General features: G+C 41.6%; 1 protein-coding gene across 1 annotated transcript in view; it reads left to right on the top strand.

Annotated features, from left to right (window-relative positions):
• The window catches only part of kiaa0825 (KIAA0825 ortholog), a gene marked incomplete in the record, with an annotated part of 170173 nt that overhangs the window by 31047 nt on the left and 118273 nt on the right, over positions 1–20853 (top strand). The window contains 4 exon segments of the mRNA XM_055886033.1: positions 12787–12960; positions 14349–14437; positions 14614–14838; positions 18971–19248. Coding sequence (XP_055742008.1) covers positions 12787–12960; positions 14349–14437; positions 14614–14838; positions 18971–19248 — 766 coding nt within the window.

The following is a 20853-nucleotide window of genomic DNA, read 5'->3' as shown; positions in this document are numbered from 1 at the left end:
GTGATGGTGGTGGTAGTAGTAGTATTGATGATGGTAGTTGTAGTACTGATGTAATGGTGGTAGTAGTAGTAGTATTGATGATGGTAGTTGTAGTACTGATGTAATGGTGGTAGTAGTAGTAGTTTGATGATGGTAGTTGTAATGGTAGGATAGTATTGATGATGGTAGTTGTAGTACTGATGTAATGGTGGTAGTAGTAGTAGTATTGATGATGGTAGTTGTAGTACTGGTGTAATGGTGGTAAGTAGTAGTAGTATTGATGATGGTAGTTGTAGTACTGATGTAATGGCGGTAGTAGTAGTAGTAGTATTGATGATGGTAGTTGTAGTACTGATGTAATGGTGGTAGTAGTAGTATTGATGATGGTAGTTGTGGTACTGATGTAATGGTAGTAGTAGTAGTAGTAGTATTGATGATGGTAGTTGTAGTACTGATGTAATGGTGGTAGTAGTAGTATTGATGATGGTAGTTGTAGTACTGATGTAATGGTGGTAGTAGTAGTATTGATGATGGTGGTTGTAGTACTGATGTAATGGTGGTAGTAGTAGTAGTATTGATGATGGTAGTTGTAGTACTGATGTAATGGTGGTAGTAGTAGTATTGATGATGGTAGTTGTAGTACTGATGTAATGGTGGTGGTAGTATTAGTATTGATGATGGTAGGTGTAGTACTGATGATGGTAGTTGTAGTACTGATGTAATGGTGGTAGTATTGATGATGGTAGTTGTAGTACTGATGTAATGGTAGTAGTAGTAGTATTGATGATGGTAGTTGTAGTACTGATGTAATGGTGGTAGTAGTAGTATTGATGATGGTGGTTGTAGTACTGATGTAATGGTGGTAGTAGTAGTAGTATTGATGATGGTAGTTGTAGTACTGATGTAATGGTGGTAGTAGTAGTATTGATGATGGTAGTTGTAGTACTGATGTAATGGTGGTGGTAGTATTAGTATTGATGATGGTAGGTGTAGTACTGATGTAATGGTGGTAGTAGTAGTATTGATGATGGTAGTTGTAGTACTGATGTAATGGCGGTAGTAGTAGTAGTAGTATTGATGATGGTAGTTGTAGTACTGATGTAATGGTGGTAGTAGTAGTATTGATGATGGTAGTTGTAGTACTGATGTAATGGTAGTAGTAGTAGTAGTAGTATTGATGATGGTAGTTGTAGTACTGATGTAATGGTGGTAGTAGTATTGATGATGGTAGTTGTAGTATTGATGATGGTAGTTGTAGTACTGATGTAATGGTGGTAGTAGTAGTATTGATGATGGTGGTTGTAGTACTGATGTAATGGTGGTAGTAGTAGTAGTATTGATGATGGTAGTTGTAGTACTGATGTAATGGTGGTAGTAGTAGTAGTATTGATGATGGTAGTTGTAGTACTGATGTAATGGTGGTAGTAGTATTGATTATGGTAGTTGTAGTACTGATGTAATGGTGGTGGTAGTAGTAGTATTGATGATGGTAGTTGTAATGGTGGTAGTAGTATTGATGATGGTGGTTGTAGTACTGATGTAATGGTGGTGGTAGTAGTAGTATTGATGATGGTGGTTGTAGTACTGATGTAATGGTGGTAGTGGTAGTAGTATTGATGATGGTAGTTGTAGTACTGATGTAATGGTGGTAGTAGTAGTAGTATTGATGTTGGCAGTTGTAGTACTGATGTAATGATGGTAGTAGTAGTAGTAGTATTGATGATGGTAGGTGTAGTACTGATGTAATGGTGGTAGTAGTAGTAGTATTGATGATGGTGGTTGTAGTACTGATGTAATGGTGGTAGTAGTAGTAGTATTGATGATGGTAGTTGTAGTACTGATGTAATGGTGGTAGTAGTATTGATGATGGTAGTTGTAGTATTGATGATGGTAGTTGTAGTACTGATGTAATGGTGGTAGTAGTAGTATTGATGATGGTGGTTGTAGTACTGATGTAATGGTGGTAGTAGTAGTATTGATGATGGTAGTTGTAGTACTGATGTAATGGTGGTAGTAGTTGTAGTATTGATGATGGTAGGTGTAGTACTGATGTAATGGTGGTAGTATTATTGATGATGGCAGTTGTAGTACTGATGTAATGGTGGTAGTAGTAGTAGTATTGATGATGGTAGTTGTAGTACTGATGTAATGGTGGTAGTAGTAGTAGTATTGATGATGGTAGTTGTAGTACTGATGTAATGGTTTTAGTAGTAGTAGTATTGATGATGGTAGTTGTAATGGTAGTATTAGTATTGATGATGGTAGTTGTAGTACTGATGTAATGGTGGTAGTAGTAGTAGTATTGATGATGGTAGTTGTAGTACTGGTGTAATGGTGGTAGTAGTAGTAGTATTGATGATGGTAGTTGTAGTACTGATGTAATGGCGGTAGTAGTAGTAGTAGTATTGATGATGGTAGTTGTAGTACTGATGTAATGGTGGTAGTAGTAGTATTGATGATGGTAGTTGTGGTACTGATGTAATGGTAGTAGTAGTAGTAGTAGTATTGATGATGGTAGTTGTAGTACTGATGTAATGGTGGTAGTAGTAGTATTGATGATGGTAGTTGTAGTACTGATGTAATGGTGGTAGTAGTAGTATTGATGATGGTAGTTGTAGTACTGATGTAATGGTGGTAGTAGTAGTAGTATTGATGATGGTAGTTGTAGTACTGATGTAATGGTGGTAGTAGTAGTATTGATGATGGTAGTTGTAGTACTGATGTAATGGTGGTGGTAGTATTAGTATTGATGATGGTAGGTGTAGTATTGATGATGGTAGTTGTAGTACTGATGTAATGGTGGTAGTATTGATGATGGTAGTTGTAGTACTGATGTAATGGTAGTAGTAGTAGTATTGATGATGGTAGTTGTAGTACTGATGTAATGGTGGTAGTAGTAGTATTGATGATGGTGGTTGTAGTACTGATGTAATGGTGGTAGTAGTAGTAGTATTGATGATGGTAGTTGTAGTACTGATGTAATGGTGGTAGTAGTAGTATTGATGATGGTAGTTGTAGTACTGATGTAATGGTGGTGGTAGTATTAGTATTGATGATGGTAGGTGTAGTACTGATGTAATGGTGGTAGTAGTAGTATTGATGATGGTAGTTGTAGTACTGATGTAATGGCGGTAGTAGTAGTAGTAGTATTGATGATGGTAGTTGTAGTACTGATGTAATGGTGGTAGTAGTAGTATTGATGATGGTAGTTGTAGTACTGATGTAATGGTAGTAGTAGTAGTAGTAGTATTGATGATGGTAGTTGTAGTACTGATGTAATGGTGGTAGTAGTATTGATGATGGTAGTTGTAGTATTGATGATGGTAGTTGTAGTACTGATGTAATGGTGGTAGTAGTAGTATTGATGATGGTGGTTGTAGTACTGATGTAATGGTGGTAGTAGTAGTAGTATTGATGATGGTAGTTGTAGTACTGATGTAATGGTGGTAGTAGTAGTAGTATTGATGATGGTAGTTGTAGTACTGATGTAATGGTGGTAGTAGTATTGATTATGGTAGTTGTAGTACTGATGTAATGGTGGTGGTAGTAGTAGTATTGATGATGGTAGTTGTAATGGTGGTAGTAGTATTGATGATGGTGGTTGTAGTACTGATGTAATGGTGGTGGTAGTAGTAGTATTGATGATGGTGGTTGTAGTACTGATGTAATGGTGGTAGTGGTAGTAGTATTGATGATGGTAGTTGTAGTACTGATGTAATGGTGGTAGTAGTAGTAGTATTGATGTTGGCAGTTGTAGTACTGATGTAATGATGGTAGTAGTAGTAGTAGTATTGATGATGGTAGGTGTAGTACTGATGTAATGGTGGTAGTAGTAGTAGTATTGATGATGGTGGTTGTAGTACTGATGTAATGGTGGTAGTAGTAGTAGTATTGATGATGGTAGTTGTAGTACTGATGTAATGGTGGTAGTAGTATTGATGATGGTAGTTGTAGTATTGATGATGGTAGTTGTAGTACTGATGTAATGGTGGTAGTAGTAGTATTGATGATGGTGGTTGTAGTACTGATGTAATGGTGGTAGTAGTAGTATTGATGATGGTAGTTGTAGTACTGATGTAATGGTGGTGGTAGTATTAGTATTGATGATGGTAGTTGTAGTACTGATGTAATGGTGTTAGTAGTAGTATTGATGATGGTAGTTGTAGTACTGATGTAATGGCGGTAGTAGTAGTAGTAGTATTGATGATGGTAGTTGTAGTACTGATGGAATGGTGGTAGTAGTAGTATTGATGATGGTAGTTGTAGTACTGATGTAATGGTAGTAGTAGTAGTAGTAGTATTGATGATGGTAGTTGTAGTACTGATGTAATGGTGGTAGTAGTATTGATGATGGTAGTTGTAGTATTGATGATGGTAGTTGTAGTACTGATGTAATGGTGGTAGTAGTAGTATTGATGATGGTGGTTGTAGTACTGATGTAATGGTGGTAGTAGTAGTAGTATTGATGATGGTAGTTGTAGTACTGATGTAATGGTGGTTGTAGTAGTAGTATTGATGATGGTAGTTGTAGTACTGATGTAATGGTGGTAGTAGTATTGATGATGGTAGTTGTAGTACTGATGTAATGGTGGTTGTAGTACTGATGTAATGGTGGTGGTAGTAGTAGTATTGATGATGGTGGTTGTAGTACTGATGTAATGGTGGTAGTGGTAGTAGTATTGATGATGGTAGTTGTAGTACTGATGTAATGGTGGTAGTAGTAGTAGTATTGATGATGGCAGTTGTAGTACTGATGTAATGATGGTAGTAGTAGTAGTAGTATTGATGATGGTAGGTGTAGTACTGATGTAATGGTGGTAGTAGTAGTAGTATTGATGATGGCAGTTGTAGTACTGATGTAATGATGGTAGTAGTAGTAGTAGTATTGATGATGGTAGGTGTAGTACTGATGTAATGGTGGTAGTAGTAGTAGTATTGATGATGGTAGGTGTAGTACTGATGTAATGGTGGTAGTAGTAGTAGTATTGATGATGGTGGTTGTAGTACTGATGTAATGGTGGTAGTAGTAGTAGTATTGATGATGGTAGTTGTAGTACTGATGTAATGGTGGTAGTAGTATTGATGATGGTAGTTGTAGTATTGATGATGGTAGTTGTAGTACTGATGTAATGGTGGTAGTAGTAGTATTGATGATGGTGGTTGTAGTACTGATGTAATGGTGGTAGTAGTAGTATTGATGATGGTAGTTGTAGTACTGATGTAATGGTGGTGGTAGTATTAGTATTGATGATGGTAGTTGTAGTACTGATGTAATGGTGTTAGTAGTAGTATTGATGATGGTAGTTGTAGTACTGATGTAATGGCGGTAGTAGTAGTAGTAGTATTGATGATGGTAGTTGTAGTACTGATGGAATGGTGGTAGTAGTAGTATTGATGATGGTAGTTGTAGTACTGATGTAATGGTAGTAGTAGTAGTAGTAGTATTGATGATGGTAGTTGTAGTACTGATGTAATGGTGGTAGTAGTATTGATGATGGTAGTTGTAGTATTGATGATGGTAGTTGTAGTACTGATGTAATGGTGGTAGTAGTAGTATTGATGATGGTGGTCGTAGTACTGATGTAATGGTGGTAGTAGTAGTAGTATTGATGATGGTAGTTGTAGTACTGATGTAATGGTGGTTGTAGTAGTAGTATTGATGATGGTAGTTGTAGTACTGATGTAATGGTGGTAGTAGTATTGATGATGGTAGTTGTAGTACTGATGTAATGGTGGTGGTAGTAGTAGTATTGATGATGGTAGTTGTAATGGTGGTAGTAGTATTGATGATGGTGGTTGTAGTACTTATGTAATGGTGGTAGTAGTAGTAGTATTGATGATGGTAGTTGTAGTACTGATGTAATGGTGGTAGTAGTAGTAGTAGTATTGATGATGGTAGGTGTAGTACTGATGTAATGGTGGTAGTAGTAGTAGTATTGATGATGGTGGTTGTAGTACTGATGTAATGGTGGTAGTAGTAGTAGTATTGATGATGGTAGTTGTAGTACTAATGTAATGGTGGTAGTAGTAGTAGTATTGATGATGGCAGTTGTAGTACTGATGTAATGGTGGTAGTAGTAGTAGTAGTATTGATGATGGTAGTTGTAGTACTGATGTAATGGTGGTAGTAGTAGTAGTTTTGATGATGGTAGTTGTAGTACTGATGTAATGGTGGTAGTAGTAGTAGTATTGATGATGGTAGTTGTAGTACTGGTGTAATGGTGGTAGTAGTAGTAGTATTGATGATGGTAGTTGTAGTACTGGTGTAATGGTAGTAGTAGTAGTATTGATGATGGTAGTTGTAGTACTGATGTAATGGTGGTAGTAGTAGTAGTATTGATGATGTTAGTTGTAGTACTGGTGTAATGGTGGTAGTAGTAGTAGTATTGATGATGGTAGTTGTAGTACTGGTGTAATGGTGGTAGTAGTAGTAGTATTGATGATGGTAGTTGTAGTATTGATGATGGTAGTTGTAGTACTGATGTAATGGTGGTAGTAGTAGTAGTAGTAATGATGACAGTCTTTGTAGTACTGATGTAATGGTGGTAGTAGTAGTAGTATTGATGATGGTAGTTGTAGTACTAATGTAATGGTGGTAGTAGTAGTAGTATTGATGATGGTAGTTGTAGTACTGATGTAATGGTGGTAGTAGTAGTAGTATTGATGATGGTAGTTGTAGTACTAATGTAATGGTGGTAGTAGTAGTAGTATTGATGATGGTAGTTGTAGTACTGATGTAATGGTGGTAGTAGTAGTAGTAATGATGAGGGTAGTTGTAGTGCTGATGTAATGGTGGTAGTAGTAGTAGTATTGATGATGGTAGTTGTAGTACTGATGTAATGGTGGTAGTAGTAATGATGATGGTAGTTGTAGTATTGATGATGGTAGTTGTAGTACTGATGTAATGGTGGTGGTAGTGGTAGTATTAATGGTGGTAGTTGTAGTACTGATGTAATGGTGGTAGTATTATTGATGATGGTAGTTGTAGTATTGATGATGGTAGTTGTAGTACTGATGTAATGGTGGTAGTAGTAGTAGTAGTATTGATGATGGTGGTTGTAGTACTGATGTAATGGTGGTAGTAGTAATGATGATGGTAGTTGTAGTATTGATGATGGTAGTTGTAGTACTGATGTAATGGTGGTAGTAGTAGTAGTAGTATTGATGATGGTGGTTGTAGTACTGATGTAATGGTGGTAGTAGTAGTAGTATTGATGGTGGTGGTTGTAGTACTGATGTAATGGTGGTAGTAGTAGTAGTATTGATGATGGTAGTTGTAGTACTGATGTAATGGTGGTAGTAGTAGTAGTATTGATGATGGTGGTTGTAGTACTGATGTAATGGTGGTAGTAGTAGTAGTAGTATTGGTGATGGTAGTTGTAGTACTAATGTAATGGTTGTAGTAGTAGTAGTATTGATGATGTTAGTTGTAGTACTGGTGTAATGGTGGTAGTAGTAGTAGTATTGATGATGGTAGTTGTAATGGTGGTAGTAGTAGTATTGATGATGGTAGTTGTAGTACTGATGTAATGGTGGTAGTAGTAGTATTGATGATGGTAGTTGTAGTACTGGTGTAATGGTAGTAGTAGTAGTATTGATGATGGTAGTTGTAGTACTGATGTAATGGTGGTAGTAGTAGTAGTATTGATGATGTTAGTTGTAGTACTGGTGTAATGGTGGTAGTAGTAGTAGTATTGATGATGGTAGTTGTAGTACTGGTGTAATGGTGGTAGTAGTAGTAGTATTGATGATGGTAGTTGTAGTATTGATGATGGTAGTTGTAGTACTGATGTAATGGTGGTAGTAGTAGTAGTAGTAATGATGACAGTCTTTGTAGTACTGATGTAATGGTGGTAGTAGTAGTAGTATTGATGATGGTAGTTGTAGTACTAATGTAATGGTGGTAGTAGTAGTAGTATTGATGATGGTAGTTGTAGTGCTGATGTAATGGTGGTAGTAGTAGTAGTATTGATGATGGTAGTTGTAGTACTGATGTAATGGTGGTAGTAGTAGTAGTATTGATGATGGTAGTTGTAGTACTAATGTAATGGTGGTAGTAGTAGTAGTATTGATGATGGTAGTTGTAGTACTGATGTAATGGTGGTAGTAGTAGTAGTAATGATGAGGGTAGTTGTAGTGCTGATGTAATGGTGGTAGTAGTAGTAGTATTGATGATGGTAGTTGTAGTACTGATGTAATGGTGGTAGTAGTAATGATGATGGTAGTTGTAGTACTGATGTAATGGTGGTAGTAGTATTGATGATGGTAGTTGTAGTACTGATGTAATGGTGGTGGTAGTAGTAGTATTAATGGTGGTAGTTGTAGTACTGATGTAATGGTGGTAGTATTATTGATGATGGTGGTTGTAGTACTGATGTAATGGTGGTAGTAGTAGTAGTATTGATGATGGTGGTTGTAGTACTGATGTAATGGTGGTAGTAGTAGTAGTATTGATGATTGTGGTTGTAGTACTGATGTAATGGTGGTAGTAGTAGTAGTATTGATGATGGTAGTTGCAGTACTGATGTAATGGTGGTAGTAGTAGTAGTATTGGTGATGGTAGTTGTAGTACTGATGTAATGGTGGTAGTAGTAGTAGTAGTATTGATGATAGTAGTTGTAGTACTTATGTAATGGTGGTGGTAGTAGTAGTATTGATGATGGTAGTTGTAGTACTAATGTAATGGTGGTAGTAGTAGTAGTATTGATGATGGTAGTTGTAGTACTGATGTAATGGTGGTAGTAGTAGTAGTATTGATGATGTTAGTTGTAGTACTGGTGTAATGGTGGTAGTAGTATTGATGATGGTAGTTGTAGTACTGGTGTAATGGTGGTAGTAGTAGTAGTATTGATGATGGTGGTTGTAGTACTGATGTTATGGTGGTAGTAGTAGTAATGATGACGGTAGTTGTAGTACTGATGTAATGGTGGTAGTAGTAGTAGTATTGATGATGGTAGTTGTAGTATTGATGGTGGTAGTAGTAGTAGTATTGATGATGGTAGTTGTTGTATTGATGATGGTAGTTGTAGTACTGATGTAATGGTGGTAGTAGTAGTAGTATTGATGATGGTGGTTGTAGTACTGATGTTATGGTGGTAGTAGTAGTAATGATGACGGTAGTTGTAGTACTGATGTAATGGTGGTAGTAGTAGTAGTATTGATGATGGTAGTTGTAGTATTGATGGTGGTAGTTGTAGTATTGATGATGGTAGTTGTAGTATTGATGATGGTAGTTGTAGTACTGATGTAATGGTGGTAGTAGTAGTAGTATTGATGATGGTAGTTGTAGTACTGATGTAATGGTGGTAGTAGTAGTAGTATTGATGATGGTAGTTGTAGTACTGATGTAATGGTGGTAGTAGTAGTAGTATTGATGATGGTAGTTGTAGTACTGATGTAATGGTGGTAGTAGTAGTAGTATTGATGATGGTAGTTGTAGTACTGATGTAATGGTGGTAGTAGTAGTATTGATGATGGTAGTCGTAGTGCTGATGTAATGGTGAAGATGACCATTATTTACTTATGAGTTAGTTCTAGTTTCATTTTCCATGTTTATCTTTTTATATTTATTACAATTATACTATATTGTTGTTATTTTTGTATTTCATTTTGTATTATTATTTACTACCATTTTATATTATTATTTGTTATTGTTTATAATTTTATTACAATGTATATTGTATACATGGTTGCTTTGGCAATATTGACACACAGTTTTTCATGCCAATAAAGCACCTTGAATGAGGGAGGGAGGGAGGGAGGGAGGGAGGGATTGAGGGAGGGAGGGAGGGAGGGATTTTCAGGATCCCCATTATCTACTGTATAGAAACACCATTTACATAAGTATTCCCTCCCCTTAACACCGCTGGCAGCGATTACAGCTGTGAATCTTTCTGGGTAAATCTCTAAAGAGCTATGGACACCTGGATTGTACAATATTTGCACATTATTATTTTTTGAATTCTTCTGGTGGAAAACAGACTGAAACAAGTTTTCCTCTAGGATTTTGCCTGTGTTTAGCTCTATTCCGTTTATTTTCATCCTAAAAAACTCCCTAGTCCTTGCCCATGACATACCCATAACATGATGCAGCCACCAACATGCTTGTAAATATGATGAGTGGTACTCAGTGATGTGTTATGTTTTCCCCGAACATAATGCTTTGTATTCAGGACATGCCCATTTTTTAAAGGTTTAAGTGCCTTATTGTAAACAGGATGCATGTTTTGGAATATTTTTATTCCGTACAGGCTTCCTTCTTTTCACTCTGTCATTTATGTTAGTATTGTGGAGTAACTACAATACTGTTGATCCATCCTCAGGTTTCTCACAGTCATTCAACTTTGTAACTGTTTTAAAGTCACCATTGGTCTCATGGTGAAATCCCTGAGCGGTTTCCTTCCTCTCCGGCAACTGAGTTAGGAAGGACACCTGTGTCTTTGTAGTGACTGGGTGTATTAATACACCATCCAAAGTGTAATGACTTTACCATGCTCAATTGGATATTCCATTTTTTCCCCCCATCTTCCAGTAGGTGCCCTTTGCGAGGCATTGGAAAACCTCCCTGCTCTTTGTGGTTGAATCCATGTTTGAAATGCATTGCTTGACTGAGGGACTTTACAGATAGTTGTACTGTATGTGTGGGGGTACAGAGGTGAGGTAGTCATTCAAAAATCATGTTAAACACTGTTATTGCAAACAGAGTGAGTCCATGCAACTAATTATGTGACTTGTTCAGCAAATGTTTACACCTGAACTTATTTAGGCTTGCCATAACAAAGGGATTGAATACTTATTGACTCAAGACATTTCAGCTTTTCATTTTTGAATAATTAGCAAACATTTCTAAAAACATAATTTCACTTAGACATGATGGGGTAATGTGTGTTGGCCAGTGACACAGCATCTAAATGTAATCCATTTTTAATTCAGGCTTTTACACGACAAAATGTGGAAAAAGTCAAGGGGTGGGAATACTTTCTGAACACACTGTATGTCTGTTTTGACGTGTATGCAAATAGATTAGATGGTTAGGCGTTTTCAACACACAAATGTTTTCTTAAAAAGACTGGAAGAGAAGCAGACCATTTCTCCTCAACCCTCAAGCATGTAGTTGATGTCCGTTCTGTATGTGCAGTTCAGGGCAAGGTGTGCTGCTCTGTTTTGAGCCAGCTGCAGCTTTGCTAGGTCTGTCTGTGCAGCACCTGAACATACTACCAGACAGTAATCAAGATGGGACAACACCAGAGCCTGAACAACTAGTACAGTTGATTTTTGTATAAAAAAACAGACATCCCCCCCTCCCCATCTTCACAATAACATTGTCAATATGACTTGTGTATTGCCGCTTTCCATGTTGTCTGTTGTCTGTAGCTTGTGAGGTGTGGAAAACACCTTCCTCAACTTGCTCAATTGTCACACCTTTCATGTACAAGCCCAGTTGAGGTTTAGGTCTAAGAGAATGCTTTGAACCTTATACAATGCTTTTGGTTTTTAGATGTATTTAAGACCAGTTCATTGTTCATTACCCATGATGACACTGGCTGTAACTCCTTGCGAAGAGTCTCAGTGAGCTCCCTGGCTGTAGTTGCTGTGTCTCTGTCTCTCAACCTGTACAGAGCGAGTGACAGGCGTGTGTGTGTGTGTGTGTGTGTGTGTGTGTGTGTGTGTGTGTGTGTGTGTGTGTGTGTGTGTGTGTGTGTGTGTGTGTGTGTGTGTGTGTGTGTGTGTGTGTGTGTGTGTGTGTGTGTGTGTGTGTGTGTGTCAGCCAGGTCATTCATTTGCACATGGAGAGGTATTCTCTGTAGCGTCGACTCCCGCTGGAAGCCATTACTGACGAGCTGCGGAGCCATGGGCCTATGCTGCTTAATCACACTCTCACACACACACACACACACACACTGCAGGCGTACACACACACGTGCACATGCCAGCACGCACATTCGAAGCATGCACAGTGTTGCAAGGTGACCAGCGGAGCATTGGGATAATCATCTAGGAAGACTGACATGTGCAAATGTAAGGCGAAAGCCGTCCACAAATAAAGATATTTACCAGTCCCTCCACACACTCTCACGCGTGATTAAGCCCGGAGGCGAGGGGAATGAGTGTGTTGTCATATTTTCCCGATTTTGTTTAACAATGTGACAAAATGACATTAGGGTCTAGAGGCAATAGAGTTGCAATTATTGGAAGCCCCCCCCCCCCCCCAACACTCAATCATAGCCGTGCTTTTATAACGATGGCTAATGCCGCGCTGATCCATTCCCAAATGCCTCCGCAGTGGAGGAACTCATTTAAGCGGACACACAAAAGTATTTGTTCATGTGTCTGCGAGTACAGCAACACATTCCATAGCCGCCCATTCTTTGGCTTAATGCGGAACATCCCCTTGGGTGATGGGTTTGGCAGCTTCAGAAATGGGAAATCCATATTTGCCGAGGGGGTCATCCGCGGGTTAGGGGGAGAAAAGTTTGTGCCGAGGATGTGTGACTTCGTTAGGAGAAAGTTTTCCTTTTCTGTTGCTGTTGGAGTGTTGGGAATTGTGCGGGAATCGATATTCATAAGGGGTGTAAGGTTATACTAAGGTGGTAGAGGGTGTGATATGATGGGGTAGAGGTGTGTGTGCATGCGGGCGTGCATGCGTCTGTGTCTGTGTGGGTGTGTTTGTGAGTGCGTGTGTGCGTGCGTACGTGCGTGTGTTGAATACCACATGAGGTTGAATAATCCTGTAATATGAAATGACAGCCTGCTAGTGACAGATCGGCTAAAGTGGTTGTTTTCTCTGTGTAACCTCGTCCACCACAGCGCCTCTGGAGCTGCCCCCCAGGAGAGGCAGGAACTTCAGCCTAACATCTCACCAGCTGAGGGTCCTGACCCAGCTAGCCTGCACTCTGCTGGGTCTGGAGAGCCAAGTGGACGAGCTGGCCACTGAACTGGCATTCATCAACTGTGCTGGGGAGACTCCCTGCAGTGTGAGAGGTACACAACCACGTACGTGCATACCCAAACACAAACACCAGTGCGTGTCAGTGAATATAGACCGCAACAGTGTTGTCACATCCTTCGTGAGAGAGAGAAAGAGAGAGAGAGAGAGAGAGAGAGAGAGAGAGAGTCGAGAGAGTCGAGAGAGTCGAGAGAGAGGAGAGAGAGAGAGAGAGAGAGTCGAGAGAGAGAGTCGAGAGAGAGAGAGAGTCGAGAGAGAGAGAGAGTAGAGAGAGAGAGTCGAGAGAGAGTCGAGAGAGAGAGAGTCGAGAGAGAGTCGAGAGAGAGAGCACATGATGTTCAGATGAAGAGCTCTTTGCCCATCAGGCTGGGACAAGTCTACTCCAACACACATGCACACATGCACACAGAACACCAAACAACAACACTGCACGCTTTTGCACACGTAAATTGCCCGGCAGTCTAAACCGACTGCATACTCTCCATGTGTTATTTAAATGTGCACTTTTAACAGGGAATTATCGCGGTTGCCGTACAAGTCTTTGCCAGCCATCTCCTCTTTCCCCTCTGAACTGGAGCAGAGAAGTTAAATGAAAGCTTTTGGTGCATGTAGTAATTTCCATAAAGGTTACATTAAAAAACAAGACATGCAGAAAGGCTCGATTTACAGAGAAGTAAACAGCCTTTAAAGGGCAGTTATCCAAATCATTAATTCGAGGCAATCAAACGACTTAATTACCAGAAATTCATCAGATGGGCTTAAAGGTCAAAAAGTGACGCGCGGGCTGCTTCCTCCCCTCTTCCGTTCTCCCCTCTTCCGTTCCGCGCGGTCTTGTTCGGCTAAATTGCCTCGCCTGGGGTCTCACTTTTCCGCTTCTGATTAGGAAAACGTGGCCTTGATGTGTGCTCCTTTTAATTTGTTCCCCCATACACCCGTCTTATCCTCCCCCTCGCCCCCTCAAAGGATTAGCCCAGTTATGGCCGTTGCTATCTGGGTTCAAATCAACTCCAAGCCTCAGATTTAGACTAATAAACCGCTCACTGTTGCGTTTGACTGAAAACTTGATTTACTACTCACGTCGTCATTTGCTTGTCACTTTTACTGATTGGTTCATGTACAGTTATGCAAGCATTATTCATGCTGCCCACCATTTACCATGGGATATTATCGTGGACATTTCAGCAATATTTGTGCTAAAGACTTCACTTCTAAGAATTATACAGTAGCTGTATTTCCTGAATAGCCTATTGTCTCAGAATATGCGTTATCAATGAGTTTATGTCATGGCCTTGTCTTTAGGTTGATGGCCATTTAATTTCCCTTAGCTATGGGCTTGGAGATTTGGCCAAACACATTCATATCACCTGAGGCCTTATTCCAATGTTGAGACTCATTTGGAATCCATATCTGTTTCTGTTGATAGGAATATTGAAAAAGACCAAAGACGACTTGGATATGACCACTGTGGATGGTAGCAAGACCACGGCAGAGACTCTCTTCCAGAGTCCGGAGGTGAGACTGCCCTCTGCTGCCTCGGAGGAGGAACAGCAGCTTGAGCAATAAACCATTATTCTATCAACTGCTGCAATATCACCTGATCGAACATGTTTCTGACGAATCAGTCTCTTTAAATGTTTTGTCCTTTCCCCGTGTTGATTGGTTGTGCTTTTGTCTCTTCCTGGTCGTAGGCCATTGTTCTGGAGTTTGATTGGAGGGCTGCGTTCAGGAAGCTGGTGCCCCATATGGCTCACTGTGTCAAGGTGGTGCTGGAGGATGTGTGCACCAAGAGTCTGCAGCAGGAGGAGCTGTCACACACATCTGGCTCCGCCCACATGGTCCTGACTAACACACCCCACAGAGATGACTCCTCCCTCACCTGCCCAGAGAGGGACCGCCCCAAGATGGTCGCCAAGGTAAGCATAAAGATCAACACAAATATGTGGGTGATCCATCCTCGTGTGTGGTCCATATGACAGTGCTCAGTCAACTTTCGTACCGTAAGAGCCCGTGTGAAGAAAAAACAGGCTTTGTGACAGAGGCAGCCCTGTCTGTCTTCGCTCAGCCCAGAGTATTTTGTCCTGCTTAAGTCCCCACCGATCAACCCTCTCTCCTCCTCAGATCAAGATGACCCCCCCCCCCCTCGTTCCTCCCTCGTTCATCACCATCATCCCGCACTCCAAGTCTCTCCCTTACATTAGTGTTCCTCACTCATACCTTTCTCCCTCTGTCCCCACCCATCCATCCACATCTCTCTCTCTCTCCTCGTCCTCTCCTTATCTTCCTCCCTATCCTCTTCCTGGTTCACCTGTGCCACCGCACACCCCCACAGGCACCACCATCAGAACTCCCCCCCCCCCCCCCCCCTGCTTCCTGATCATTTGTTGTTACTGTGGCTGGAACAGGGCTTGGATCGGGCTGGGATGGGTGGACGGGTGAGGGTGCCTGGTTGACTGGCACCATGTTATGTACCGTACGGTGGGCAGGACACCATAATTGACTGTGGTTCCATTACACACTACAATCACAGGCCCAATTCAATCCATTACAGATAAAGGAAAAGGTTCACTGCGGGTTGACACTGTGTTTGGTTTGGTTTCACGTCAATATCCAATGAAAGTGGTTGTGAGCGGAACCGGTTGTAGGGTATGTGCGTTTAATTTGTAATTATTTTTTTTTATTTATTTTACCAGGTAAGTTGACTGAGAACACGTTCTCATTTGCAGCAACGACCTGGGGAATAGTTACAGGGGAGAGGAGGGGGATGAATGAGCCAATTGTAAACTGGGGATGATTAGGTGACCATGATGGTTTGAGGGCCAGATTGGGAATTTAGCCAGGACACCGGGGTTAACACCCCTACTCTTACGATAAGTGCCATGGGATCTTTAATGACCTCAGAGAGTCAGGACACCCGTTTAACGTCCCATCCGAAAGACGGCACCCTACACAGGGCAGTGTCCCCAATCACTGCCCTGGGGCATTGGGATATTTTTTTTTTAGACCAGAGGAAAGAGTGCCTCCTACTGGCCCTCCAACACCACTTCCAGCAGCATCTGGTCTCCCATCCAGGGACTGACCAGGACCAACCCTGCTTAGCTTCAGAAGCAGGCCAGCAGTGGTATGCAGGGTGGTATGCTGCTGGCAATGTGGCTGACACCTATGATAAGCTACACCATAAGCATTCTGATTGAATCTGCAGCGGTTTTCCTTATCTGCAATTGATCAAATTGGGGCCTTAAACCTCTTTGTCCGTCCTTGCCTCGTAAGAAGCCTGTGTTTTCTCCCCTCCTCCTCCTTCATTTCCTCCCCCTCCTCTCCTCTAGCCCTTTACACCGACACTAGTTGTGGCTCCTCGTGGCTAACGAGTGTCAGAATTTGTCTCCGCTCAAGACCTGTGCAACATATTTATGTGTAGGTCGACGCTTACAATGTGAGCGCCTCTCAGCTCAAAGGTTATACATGCATATGCATCGAGGAGCACCCGCCGGGACCAAAGGCGAGACCTTTTTTTTTTTTTTTTTTTTATGTCTCCCCTTTTTTTGACACGTGCGCGCATGTTTGAGGCGAGAGCAAATTACTATACAAGACCCGAGCGTGAAATGTGGCCCGGTTCAAAAGCATTAGCCGATCAATATTTCACTCATTCATATGCATACCTTTGTAGCTTCATCCCAGCTTCAGTTGCGTGACCCGTTCCACTGCCCACATTACCATAAATAGGTACAGGTAACTGCCAAAATAGAGGAACCACTTGATTAAATGAGGGATTCAAAGTACAGTATATTGAAAGCAGGTGCTTTCACACAAGTGTGGCTACTGAGTTCATTAAGGAATTAACATCCCGTCATGCTTAGGGTCATGTATAAAAATGCTTAGTTGCCCATTATTTTGGCTACCATGGCTAGGTTAAAATGGTGTGTGTGCGTGCGTGTGTGTCAGTCATCAGTTCTCAACCCAATTGAACACTTACGGGAGATTCTGGAGCGGCGCCTGAGACAGTGTTTTCCACCGACATCAACAAAACACCAAATGATGGAATTTCTCGTGGAAGAGTGGTCTCACATCCCTCCAATAGAGTCCCAGACACTTGTACCCTCTATACCAGGGTGCATTGAAGCTGTTCTGGCTCGTGGTGGCCCAACGCCCTATTAAGACACTTTATGTTGGCGTTTCCATTATTTTAGCGGTTACCTTGTATGTCCATTAGTTTGACGGCGCGACGTGGACGCTTGCTCTTTCTGCGTTCACCCCTGCCTGTACACTCAGTCTCTCAGCTGCCTGTGGCCTCGCCTTACAAACGTCTCATAGGAACAGAGAGTGATCCAATTCGTGCCTTACCTCTGTGTCATTTCAATCACCTTGCGTTGGAGTGCTCCTGTAGGACCTGCCGGGATCCGTATCTTTGTTCTGAGCTAGTTAAGGCTCAGTCTATAGCCGGAGCGTAAGAGGTGTGTGAGCGATACATCTCCCTGACACCTTGTGGGTCCTCAGAGCGCTGTGTCTGTCCGTCTCTGTCCGTCCGTCTGTGCCGGTGGACAAGCCTCAGGCCCAAGGCACTGACTCTGCTAAGCTCCTAATGACTCGATGCACTCTATTGTCTATTGATTTCCTGGCCCAAATGGACATTGTTCCCTGGCCTTTCTGGCCCACTAGAGGCTTATTCTGCCCAGGAATTGCTACAAGGCGATGTCAATTCTGTCTACACATTGGAAACTCACTGACAGAATGTCAAACTTCCTGCCAGTGTTACAGTAAGTCAAATAAGGCAGTGTGAGTGTAAAACAAAATGGAGCTGAGCTGATATATCCGTGCTGCCACTATTGGAAGGGCTTTGTTATGGAGAAGGGAGAAAATACATTCAGTGCTTTTCCACATTAAGGGCAAGCCAACTCCTGCGGGAATTTAGGAAATATATTATCGTACCTGGCCATGTTTTACTGCTTTTAAATCACCCTGGCACATGGCTCACATATAAAAAGTAGGGTGAACTCATTCACACACGTGTGACTCTTTGGCATTCGCTGATCCTCTGTCGTTATTCTCAATGTGCTGTCAATGGGAAGGGTTGTGTGGGTGTGTGTGTGTGTGTGTGTGTGTGTGTGTGTGTGTGTGTGTGTGTGTGTGTGTCAGGGTGATGTCTCTGTGTCTGTCTCTCGCTCTGTAAGGTGATTCATTTGACACTGTCTTTCTACATAGAAGGACGATCCTCTTACCCCCCCCCCCCATCCTCTTCCCCACCCTCCTCCTCCACTGAAAACAACCAACCGTCCTCCCCCAGACAGACCGCACCCAGCTGCTAGGCTCCTCAAGTATCCTGTCCTTTCCAAACAGAAAGGTGCAGCACGGCCCAAACAGAAAAGTTTCCCCAGGACCAATGTGGAAAAAGGAGACGTGCTGCTGTCTGCTGTCCAAGCGCTGCGGGAGGGGAACTGGAAGACGTTCAGTCACTAAACCTCCGTCCCGGCCCTGCACCGCAGCTCTCCGCTGTCTTTCAAACTGAATCCCACTAATAAAATGCACATTGGAGACATTCTTTTCCTGGGGTGGAAAGGAATAGATGTATCCCGATGTTATGAGCAGTAGTAGGTGGTAGGTGATGTCTGCCAGGGGGACAGGGGTTGATGACCAGGAGGAAGAGCTTAAACACCTCTATCACAGGAGGCTGCTGAGGGGAGGACGGCTCATAATAGTGGTTGGAATGGAGTGAATGGAATGGTCTCAAACACATTGAAACGATGTGTTCAATCTGTTTCGATACCGTTCCATTTATTACATTCCGGCCATAACTAAGATCCCGTCCTCCCCAAATGAAGGTACCACCAGCCACCTGTGACCTCTATAGCTTTGAACCTTGACCTTTCAGTTAGGGGCATGGATAAGATGGGAGTGTAAAAGAAGAGAAACAAAGGTGATTGAGACGTATTGTAGTTTATAGCCTTTACTGAGAGGCACCTCATGTCTATGCTGTCACTCTCGCTCTCGCTTTCTCTCTCTCTCTTGTTGACTTGGCTCTCATCCATCCCCACTCTGTTCCTCTCCGTCTAGTTCTGTGGCGACATCATGGGGGAGTGTGATGCCCTCCTGCCCCTGGCGGAGGCGTGTGGAGATGCCGCCCTCCTGGAGGTGCGCTGCAGCTTCGTGGAGGTGTGTGCCTGGGTCACGTCTGCCATCCTGGGCCGTGTGGAGGAACGGGCAGGGGAGGTGCCCTCTGCCGCCCCCTTGAAGAACCTGATTGCTCTGCTGGGCACCAGTATGTACATCCACCAACGGCTGTGTCACTACGAGGCCCAACTCGGAGAGACTAACACCACCGCAGCCAGAGTGTGAGTCTGTTTAGACTGCGTGTGTGAGTTTGTATACTGTGTGCGTGCGTGCGTATGTGTGCACGTGTACCTCTGTTTGTTTCCACACACAAGAGCATAATAGTTGTATTAACCACCACCCACTCCCCTTGTTCAACAGTTCACCTTCCAACTCCCTTCTCAGTTACATAATCACTACAACCCTGTGTCATGGGCAGGGTTGGGTAGGTTACGTTCTAAATGTAATCTGTTACAGTTACTAGTTACCTGTCTAGAATTGTAATCAGTAACGTAACTTTTGGGGTACCCAAACTCAGTAAAGTAATCTGATTACGTGCAGTTACTTTTAGATTACTTTCCCCTCAAGAGGCTTTAGAAGAAGACACAAATGTATGTTACCAATTGAATGACATCTATTGCAGGATAAATCAATGTTAAAGTTTACATAGCTGGCCAGATATGGATGTTCAATTTTACTTCATGGTTTGGTTATGTGGGCTCCCGAGTGGTGCAGCGGTCTAAGGCACTGCATCTCAGTGCAAGAGGTGCTTTCTACTACATATAATACGATTCAATTCTTACTTTACATTAAAAATCAAAGTCTGTCAGAATTCCAGTCATTCCAATAAATGTTATACCCTTTGATCTTCAAGAATAGGACTTGGAAATATGGAAGTATAGATTAGCCAAATTGTTTTACCTGAGCATGACCCCAAAACGAAAGACCTATTAGCTAGCCCTACTCTGTTGTTTATGATTATGTTGTCATGGAGGACTGATTGGGCTCATTGATTCGAGTTGAAAAATAAATTCTGCACTCATGGAATGGCATGGCTTTGAGCACTACTGAAAAGTGCTATTTACATGTGAAAAATTAATGCCATATGCTGCATTTGCTATAGGCCTTTTGTTAACCTTTTTGTTGGTGACACTTTGATATCTTGATCATTTGCAGCTGTTTAAAGGGCAAATCCACGGATGAAACAATAACAAAATGGTCGCCCAGCCTCTCTTTTGGTAAAAAAGATGAGGGATGTGCCTGGAGGAATATAACCACTCTCAGATGAATAGACAGAATAGACATCCGTTATATAAAAAGTATAGTTTTAACCATGTTACATTTACAATGTTTACAAACATTGGAGTAAAACAAGCTTATATTTTGGGTTCTCATGGAGTATGACAGTTGAACTAAGCTTATGAGGCATTTACAAGTTATATTCTTCAAGAATCTATGGATATATCCATTGATATATAGTCCAAAAATTAATGTAGCAACTACAGATGGCCCCTTTAAGTCTATCCAAAGTGTACAAGTGTGAGCATGTGTCCATTAGGCCTATGGATTTTAATTTTATCAGCATGAATTAGATTGAGCAATAAAAGCCCCATTTTTATTCCGTAGGCTGGGATCCGCATTATGCAGCTGTTGCAAGAATGTATTTTTCACTGGCTGTAACTGGCTTCAAAAACAATGATTGATAGGCAGCTTAAACCGCTTGAATTCAACCATTATTGGGTTCAAATACACATTTAAATTTGTGAACAGCCATCCACAACAACCACAATCCGTAAGGTGCAAATAGCTAAATGAGAGAGCAGCAGTGTGATTCACATCAAGGCGCT

The sequence above is a fragment of the Salvelinus fontinalis genome, chromosome 28 (assembly GCF_029448725.1).
Source record: "Salvelinus fontinalis isolate EN_2023a chromosome 28, ASM2944872v1, whole genome shotgun sequence".
NCBI lineage: Eukaryota > Metazoa > Chordata > Actinopteri > Salmoniformes > Salmonidae > Salvelinus > Salvelinus fontinalis.
This window is presented reverse-complemented; position numbering and strand designations above follow the sequence as displayed.